The sequence below is a fragment of the Lathamus discolor genome, unplaced genomic scaffold (genome assembly GCF_037157495.1).
Source record: "Lathamus discolor isolate bLatDis1 unplaced genomic scaffold, bLatDis1.hap1 Scaffold_220, whole genome shotgun sequence".
Lineage (NCBI taxonomy): Eukaryota > Metazoa > Chordata > Aves > Psittaciformes > Psittacidae > Lathamus > Lathamus discolor.
The window spans coordinates 21093-30525 of NW_027069249.1; the positions used below are offsets into that span (position 1 = coordinate 21093).

At 60.8% G+C, this 9433-nt stretch overlaps 1 protein-coding gene across 1 annotated transcript; it reads left to right on the top strand.

The window, feature by feature from the left end:
• Positions 1–1403: 1403 nt before the first annotated feature.
• LOC136006465 (histone-lysine N-methyltransferase SETD1A-like) lies at positions 1404–9012 on the top strand. Its single transcript, XM_065664495.1, is given in 8 exon segments — positions 1404–1454; positions 1679–1838; positions 3578–3728; positions 6161–6259; positions 7448–7510; positions 7512–7680; positions 7683–7718; positions 8987–9012. Coding segments are annotated over 8 exon segments (753 nt in total). The 5' UTR covers positions 1404–1405.
• Positions 9013–9433: the final 421 nt, after the last annotated feature.

The window sequence follows — 9433 nt, forward strand, 5'->3', positions numbered from 1 at the left end:
CCTTTGGGGCGGTTTTGGGCCATTTCAGGAGGATTTACCCGGTTTGGGGCAGGTTTTGGCCGGTTTGGGGCTGTTTTGGGCCATTTTGGGGCTGTTTTGGTGCAGTTTTGGGCACCATATACCCCATACACCCGTTATACCCCATATAACCTATATACCTCATTGGGTGATTGGAGGCCCCCATTGGGTGCTGGGCAATGGGACCCCTCCACTGGGCACTTGGACCCGCCCATAGGCAATGGGGCCCCCCCACCATGGTCAATGGGATCCCCCATTGGGTGCTAGGACCCCCCCATAGGCAATAGGATCCCCCATTGGGTGCTGGGCAATGGGACCCCCTCCATTATAGGCAATGGGACCCCCCCCATTGGGTGCTGGGCCCCCCCCATAGGTAGTGGGACCCCTCTTTTGGGTGCTGGGACCACCCCCCATTGGTTTCTGGGACCCTTTCCATAGGCAATGGGACCCCTTCATGGGTGCTATGGCCACTGAGGACCCCCCTATTGCACTGGGGACCCCCCCTCGGACATGGGGGGGACCCCGTTATGGACATTGGGGCCCCCCCTTCATGGACATTGGGGGAACCCCCTGAACATCAAAGCCTTTGGGGGCACCCCCCAAAACCCCCTTGGGGGGGCACATTTGGGTCCCCCACATCAATGGAGGGGGTCACCTTTAACCCCTGACCCCCCCCTCCCCCCAAAAATTGGGGTCACCCCCCCCAAATTGGGGGTCACCCCCCCCTTAAGGAGGTTCATTGAAGCTCTGCACTGATGGGGGTGGGAGTGAATGGGAGAGGCCACGCCCCCTTCCCCGTGGCCACGCCCCCTTTACCTATGACCACGCCCCCCTGGGAGGTTGCCTCAGACATGGTGGGGGCGTGGCCTCGCCATTGAGGCTGCTGATTGGCCACGCTCCCCAAAGAGGGCGGGGCCAATCCAAGCCCCGCCTCTAGGGGGGAAGGGGGCGGGGCCAAGGGGGTGCATCCGGGCTCTTTATACTTGAACCTATTGCTTGAAAGGGGGGGGGGCACCCCAAAAGCTCTGGGTGGCGGGGCCAGAGCAAGCCACGCCCCCTCCCCCACTTTAACACCCCCCCCCCTTTTCCCCATGAGCAAAGCTGCCCTCCCCCATCCGGAAAGGGGATGGGGGGGGGGGGGCGCAATAAATGTCGAGTTTTTGGTATTTTTCGGTGTTTTTTTAACGCGATTTGGGGGGGATTTGGTTAAAATGAGGGGGGGAGGGGTTTGGGAGGGGGTGGGGTGTGAGTTTTCCCGCCATATGCAAATAGATGCTAATGAAACCCCGCCCCCTCGGCTGGTGCGCTTCGGCGGGTCGGGCACTAGGACCCAGCGCCCTCCGAAGGGGAAGGGAGGTGGGGGGGGGGGAGAGCAGAGGAGCGGCGCATGCGTAGTGCGCGCCAGGGCGTGGGGAGCGCTCCGCAGATTCGCCACGGTTCGTTAATACCGGATAAACGGGAGGAAGAAATCCAAGGGTTAAGGAACGGGGCGGGGGGGAGGGGCGTGTGTTAAAAAACCTCCATTTTGCCCCGTTTCCGCGGCGTTTTTGGGGCGGTTTCAAGCGAAACGGGCAGGGGATGGAAAGTGCGGCGCGACCCTGCGCATGCGCGGGAGCTCTCGCGAGAGCGCCTGGCTCCGCCCCCTCCTCCCTCCCCTCAGTCTCACGGTGGCGCCGGAGCCGCCGGTACCGGACACTCGGGGCTGGCCCTGACCGGAACCGGAACCGGAACCGGGACCGGAACCGGAACCGGAACCGGAACCGGAGCCTCGGGTCCCGCTCTCCCGCCTCAGAGCCGGGGGGCGGCGGCGGGAGCGGCCGGTGAGGGGGGACAGGGGGGCCTATGGGGGCCTATGGGACTCTGTGGGGCGCTATGGGGCTCTGTGGGGCGCTATGGGGCTCTATGGTGCTCTATGCGGCTCTATGGGGTTCTATGGGGGCCTATGGGGCTCTATGGGGCTCTGTGGGGCTCTATGGGGTTCTATGGGGGCCTATGGGGCTCTGTGGGGCTCTATGGGGGCCTATGGGGCTCTGTGGGGCGCTATGGGGCTCTATGGTGCTCTATGCGGCTCTATGGGGTTCTATGGGGGCCTATGGGGCTCTATGGGGCTCTGTGGGGCTCTATGGGGTTCTATGGGGGCCTATGGGGCTCTGTGGGGCTCTATGGGGGCCTATGGGGCTCTGTGGGGCGCTATGGGGCTCTATGGTGCTCTATGCGGCTCTATGGGGTTCTATGGGGCCTATGGGTGTCTATGGGGCTCTATATGGGGCTCTGTGGGACTCTGTGGGGCTCTATGGGGGTCTATCGGGCGCTATGGGGTTCTATGGGGGCCTATGGAGCTCTGTGGGGCTCTATGGGGGCCTATGGGGCTCTGTGGGGGCCTATGGGGGCCTATGGGGGCCTATGGGGCTCTGTGGGGCTCTATGGGGGCCTATGGGGGCCTATGGGGCTCTGTGGGGCTCTATGGGGGCCTATGGGTGTCTATGGGTTCTATGGGGCTGGAGGGGAATTGCATGGGGGGCCTATGTGGGTTTAGGGGAGCTTATAGGGCTCTATGGGGACCTATGGGGCTCTGTGGGGGCCTATGGGGCTCTATGGGGACCTATGGGGCTCTGTGGGGCTCTATGGGGGCCTATGGGGGTCTATGGGGGGCCTATGGGGCTCTGTAGGGGTCTATGGGGCTCTGTGGGGCTGGAGGGGAATTGCATGGAGGGCCTGTGTGGGTTTATGGGGCTTATAGGCTCTATGGGGACCTATAGGGGCCTGTGGGGCTCTATGGGAGCCTATGGGGCTGGGGGAGTATCTATGGGCCCATGGGGTGTCTATGGGGGTGTTCAGGAGCCTATGGGGTGTCTGTGGGGCTATGGGGGGCCTGTGGGGTGTCTATGGGGCTGAGGGGTTGTGGTGGTCTATGGGGTAGATATGGGGCTATGGGGTTGTCTATGGGTTATGAGGGGTCTGTGTGGGTCCGTGGGCCTGTGGGGGGGCTATGGGGTGATTGTGGGGCTGAGGGAGTAAGTATGGGTCCATGGGGGTGTCTGTGGGGTCTCTATGGGTCTCTATGGGGTGTCAGTGGGTCTGTATGGGGCTCAGTAGAGGTGCCTGTGTGGGTCTGTGAGGGTGTCTATGGGGTCTATGGGCTCCCTGTGGGATCTCTGTGGGTCTCTATGGGGTCTTTATGGTGTGTCTATGGGGTCTCTATGGGGTCTCTTTGGGATCTCTATGGGTCTCTATGGGTCTCTATGGGCTCCCTGTGGGGACTCTATGGGCTTTTATGGGGTCTCTATGGATTTCTATGGGTTTCTATGGGTCTCTCTCTATGGATCTCTATGGGATCTCTATGGGGTTTCTATGGGTCTCTGTGGCGTTTCTATGGGTCTCTATGGGTCTCTATGGGTCTGTATGGATCTCTATGGGGTCTCTATGGGTCTCTATGGATCTCTGTGGGGTCTCTATGGATCTCTATGGGGTCTCTATGGGTTTCTATGGGTCTCTGTGGGTCCCTATGGGTCTCTCTGGGTCCCTGTGGGTCGGTGCCTGAGGCCGCTCTGCCCCCCAGGGTCCATGCAGGAGGATGGAGGGCGGAGGCGGGGGCTGAGCAGCGCGGGCAGGGCCCCCCCTGGCGCAGTTACAAGCTCCTGGTGGACCCCGCGCTGCGCCGCGCCCCCCACAAGGTTTATCGCTACGATGGCGTCCACTTCAGCGTGCCCGTGAGTGCCCCACGGCGGCCCCATGGCTGCCCCATAGCGGCCCCATGGCTACCCCATGGCTGCCCCATAGCGGCCCCATAACTGCGCCATGGTGACCCCATGGCTGCCCCATAACTACCCCATGGTGACCCCATGGCTGCCCCATAGCGGCCCCATGCCTGCCCCATAACTACCCCATGGTGACCCCATGGCTGCCCCATAGCGGCCTCATAACTGCGCCATGGCTGCCCCATAACCACCCCATGGTGACCCCATGGCTGCCCCATAACTGCCTATGGCTGCCCCATAACGGCCCCATGACTGCCCCATAACTACCCCATGGTGACCCCATGGCTGACCCATAACTGCCCTATGGCTGCCCCATAACTGCCACATGGCTGGCCCATAACTGCCCTATGGCCGCTCCATAGTGTCCCCATGGCTGCCCATAGCGCTCCCATAGTATCCGCATGGCTGCCCCATAGCAGCCCCATGGCTGTCCCGTAGCGGCCCCATAGTGTCCCCATGGCTGCCCCATAACTGCCCTGTGGCTGCCCCATAGCGCTCCCATAGTGTCCGCATGGCTGCCCCATAGCGGCCCCATGGCTGCCGCATGGCTGCCCCATAACTGCCCCATGGCTGCTCCATAACTGCCCTAAGGCTGCAACGTAAGTGCGTTACGGCTGCCCCATGGCTGTCCCATAGCAGCCCCATAGTGTCCCTATGGGTGCCCCATAGTGGCTCTATAACTGCTTTATGGCTGCCCCATAGCTGCTCTATGGCTGCCCCATGGCAGCTACATAGCTGCCCTATAGGTGCACTATGGTTGCCTTATGGCTGCCCTATACCTGCCCTGTGGCTGCCCTATGGGTGCCCTATGGCTGCCCCATAGTTGCCCCATAGTGCCCCATGGCTGCCCCATAGCTGCCCCACTGCTGCCCCGTAGCTGCCCCACGGCTGTCCTATAACTACTGTCCCATAGAGGTGCTATAGCAGCCCCATGGCTGCCCCGTAGCAGCCCCATGGCTGCCCTATAGCTGCCCTGTGGTGCCCTTTGGCTGCCCCATAGCAGCCCCATAGCTGCCCCAAGGCTGCCCCATAGCTGCCCCACAGCTGCCCTATACCTGTCCCATAGCGGTGCCATAGCAGCCCCATGGCTGCCACCTAGCAGCCCCATGGCTGCCCTACAGGTGCACTATGGTTGCCCCAGAGCGGCCCCATAGCGGCCCTATGGCTGCCCTGTGATTGCCCTACAGCTGCCCTATGGCTGCACCACAGTGGTCCCATGGCTGCCCTATAGCTGCTGCATAGCTGCCCTATGGCTGCCCCATAGCTTCCCTCTGGCTGCCCCATAGCGGCCCCATGGCTACACTATGGCTGCCTTGTGGCTGCACTACAGCTGTCCTATGGCTGCCCTATGGCTATCCTATAGCTGCCTTTATAGTTGCCCATGGCTGCCCTATAGCTGCCCCATAGCGGCCCCATGGTTGTCCCATAACGGCTCTGTAGCTACACTATTGCGGCCCCATAACTGCTCTATAGCCCCCTCGGTAGTAGCCCTATAGCTGCCCTATAGCTTGCCTATATGTGCCGTATGGCTGCCCTATGTTGCCCCATAGCTGCCCTGTAGCTGCTGTGTGGCTTCCCCATAGCTGCCTTATAGCTACCCCATGGCTGCCCCATAGCTGACCTGTAGTCTTCTTATGGCTGCCTTATAGCTACCCCATAGCTGCCCCGTGGCTGTCGCATGGCTGCCCCGCAGCTGCCCTATAGCTGCTCCATAGCTGCCTTACAGCTACCCCATGGCTGCCCCATAGCCCACTCCCTGGCTGCATGCCGTGCCCCATAGACCCTCTCCAGCATCTCCCAGCTGCCCTATGGGCTGCTGCTAGTGGTGGGGTGGGGTGTGTGGGCCTTCCCCCCTAGAGCTCACCTGCCCCATAGATGTGTGAGGTGCCCCATAGATATGTGGGGTGTCCCAAAGAGCATCCCTTCCCTCTCCCCCAAGCTGCTTTGATGCCTTCCCATGGGGCACTCAGCTGCCCCATTGATATGTGGGGTGCCCCAAAGAGCATGCCTTCACCCCCACTAAACTGCTTTGATGCCTTCCCATGGGGCAGTCAGCTGCCCCATAGATATGGGGGGTGCCTATAGTTATGTGGGGTGCGCATAGATATGTGGGGTGTCCCAAAGAGCATCCCTTCCCCCTCCCTCAAACTGCTTTGATGCCTTCCCATGGGGCACTCAGCTGCCCCATTGATATGTGGGGTGCCCCATTGATATGTGGGGTGCCCTATAGACAAGTGGGGTGCCCCATAGACAAGCAGGGTGCCCCTCAGCCCTCCCTCTTGCCTCCCATGGGGCTGCCTGCGCATCCCTCTGGTCTCTATGGAGGGGGGGGGAGCCCCTGCCCCACAGCCTGCCCCTAACATGTGGGGCGCTGCCCCCCCCAGGACTCCGGGTACCCCCCCGCGGGCACCGTGCAGGACCCCCGGCCCCGCCGCATCTGGGCCAAGCACCGAGACCTCTCCCTGCCCGTGCCCAAGTTCAAGGTGAGGCCGGGGTCAACTTGGGGGGCCCGGGGGGGGGGGGGTTGGGGGGCCCTGGAGCCATCTGGGGGGCAAAGGTGGTGGTGGGTCCAATGTGGGTCTCTATGGGTCTCAATGGGTCCCAATGTGGGTCTCTATGGGTCGCAATGTGGGTCTCTGTGGGTCTCTATGGGTCTCAATGGGTCGCAATGTGGGTCTCTATGGGTCTCAATGGGTCCCAATGTGGGTCTCTATGGGTCGCAATGTGGGTCTCTATGGGTCTCAATGGGTCGCAATGTGGGTCTCTCTGGGTCGCAATGTGGGTCTCTATGGGTCTCAATGGGTCCAATGGGGGTCTCTATGGGTCACAATGTGGGTCTCTGTGGGTCTCTATGGGTCTCAATGGGTCCCAATGTGGGTCTCTATGGGTTGCAATGGGTCCCAATGTGGGTCTCTATGGGTCTCAATGGGTCCCAATGTGGGTCTCTCTCTATGGGTTGCAATGTGGGTCTCTGTGGGTCGCAGTGTGTGTCTCTATGGGTGTCAATGGGTCCCAATGTGGGACTCTATGGGTCCCAATGTGGGTCTCTATGGGTCTCTATGGATCTCTATGGGGGCTCTATGGAGTCTCTATGGGGCTCTATGGAGTCTCTATGGTGTCTCTATGGTGTCTCTATGGTAGCTCTATGGTCTCTCTATGATTTCTGTGGTCTCTCTATGGTGTCTCTATGATCTCTCTATGATCTCTGAGGTGTCTCTATGGTATCTGTATGGTCTCTATGCTCTCTATGGTCTCTCTATGGTGTCTCTGTGGTCTCTGAGGTATCTCTATGGTGTCTCTATGGTCTCTGATCTCTATGATCTGTATGGTCTCTCTATGCTCTATGGTATCTCTATGGTGTTTCTATGATCTCTAAGGTATCTGTATGATCTCTCTATGGTATCTCTATGATCTCTGTGGTCTCTCTATGATGTCTCTATGATCTCTGTGGTCTCTCTATGCTCTCTGTGGTATTTCTATGGTGTCTCTATGATCTCTGTGGTATCTCTATGATCTCTAAGGTATCTCTATGATCTCTCTCTGCTCTCTATGGTCTCTCTATGGCGTCTCTATGATCTCTAAGGTATCTCTATGATCTCTCTATGCTCTCTATGGCGTCTCCATGATCCCTCTGCTCCGTCTCCGCCCTCGCTGGGCCCCGCTGCCCGCAGCTGGACGAGTTCTACGTGGGGCAGGTGCCGCAGAAGGAGGTGACGTTCGCGCGCCTCAACGACAAACATCCGGGAGCCCTTCCTGGGCGAGATGTGCCGCAAGTTCGGCGCCGTGGAGGAGGTGGAGGTGCTGCTGCACCCCCGCACCCGCAAGCACCTGGGGCTGGCGCGGGTGCTCTTCACGTCGAGCCGCGCGGCCCGCGAGAGCGTGCGGGCCCTGCACAACACCGCCGTCATGGCACCGTCATCCACGCGCAGCTCGACGCCAGGGGTGCGGGCCCGGGTGTGATATATGGGGGGGGGGGCATTGGGGTGATTGGGGGGGGTTATTGGGGTGATTGGGGGGGGGGATGGGGGGGATGGGGATGGGGGTATTGGGGTGATTGGGGGGGAATGGGGATGGAGGCAATGGGGATGGGGGGCATTGGGGATGGGGGCAATGGGGATGGGAGCATTGGGTGATTAGGGGCAATGGGGATGGAGGCAATGGGGATGGGGGCAGTAGGATGGGGGTAATGGGGATGGGGGTAATGGGGATGGGGGCATTGGGTGATTGGGGGGGGGGATGGGGGGGATGGGGATGGGGGTATTGGGGTGATTGGGGGAAATGGGGATGGGGGTGATGGGGATGGGGGTAATGGGGTGATTGGGGGCAATGGGGATGGGGGTGATGGGGATGGGGGCATTCGGGTGATTGGGGGGCAACGGGGATGGGGGGCAGTAGGGATGGGGGTAATAGGGATGGGGGTAATGGGGATGGGGGCATTGGGGTGATTGGGGGGCAATGGGGCTGGAGGCAATGGGGATGGGGCAGTGGGGTGATTGGGGGGCAATGGGGATGGGGGATTGGGGTGTAATGGGGATGGGGGTAATGGGGATGGGGGCAGTGGGGATGGGGGTAATGGGGATGGGGGGCAGTAGGGATGGGGTAATGGGGTGATTGGGGGGCAATGGGGATGGGGGTAATGGGGATGAGGGTAATGGGTGATTGGGGGGTAATGGGGATGGGTGCATTGGGGTGATTGGGGGGTAATGGGGATGGGGTAATGGGGATGGGGGCAATGGGGCTGGAGGCAATGGGGATGGCGGTAATGGGGATGGGGGTAATGGAGATGGGGGCATTGGGATGATTGGGGGGCAATGGGATGGGGGGCAATGTGGGTGGGGGTAATGGGGATGGAGCATTCGGGTGATTGGGGGGTAATGGGATGGAGGCAATGGGGATGGGGGGCATTGGGGATGGGGCAATGGGGATGGAAGCATTGGGGTGATTGGGGGGCAATGGGGATGGGGTAATGGGGTGATTGGGGGGGTAATGGGGATGGGGGTAATGGGGATGGGAGCATTGGGGTGATTGGGGGGCTGTGGGGATGGGGGTAATGGGGATGGGGGGAATGGGGATGGGGGGATTGGGGGATAATGGGGATGGAGGCAATGGGATGGGGGTAATGGGTATGGGGCATTGGGGTGATTGGGGGCAATGGGGCTGGAGGCAGTGGGGATGGGGTAATGGGGTGGGGGCATTGGGGTGATTGGGAGGCAATGGGGATGGGGGCATTGGGTGATTGGGGGGCAATGGGGATGGGGTGGATTGGGGTGGATGGGGTGGATTGGGGTGGATGGGGTATGGGGGGCGTTGAGGATAGGGGTAATGGGGATGGGGGGCATTGGGGTGGATGGGGTATGAGAGGCATTGAGGAGAGGGGTAATAGGGATGGGAGCATTGGGGATGGGGTGCAATGGGGATGGGGGGCATTGGGGTGCATGGGGCATGGGGTGCAATAGGTATGGGTGCAGTGGGTATGTGGTGCAATGGGGTGCATGGGAGTGGGTATGGGTTGCAATGGATATGGGGTGCAATGGGTATGGGGTGAATGGGGTATGGGGTGCATTGGGGTGCATGGGTTATGGGGTGCAATGGGGTATGGGGTGCAGTGGGGCGTATGGGGTGCTTTAGGGTGTATGGGGGTGCATGGGTTATGGGGA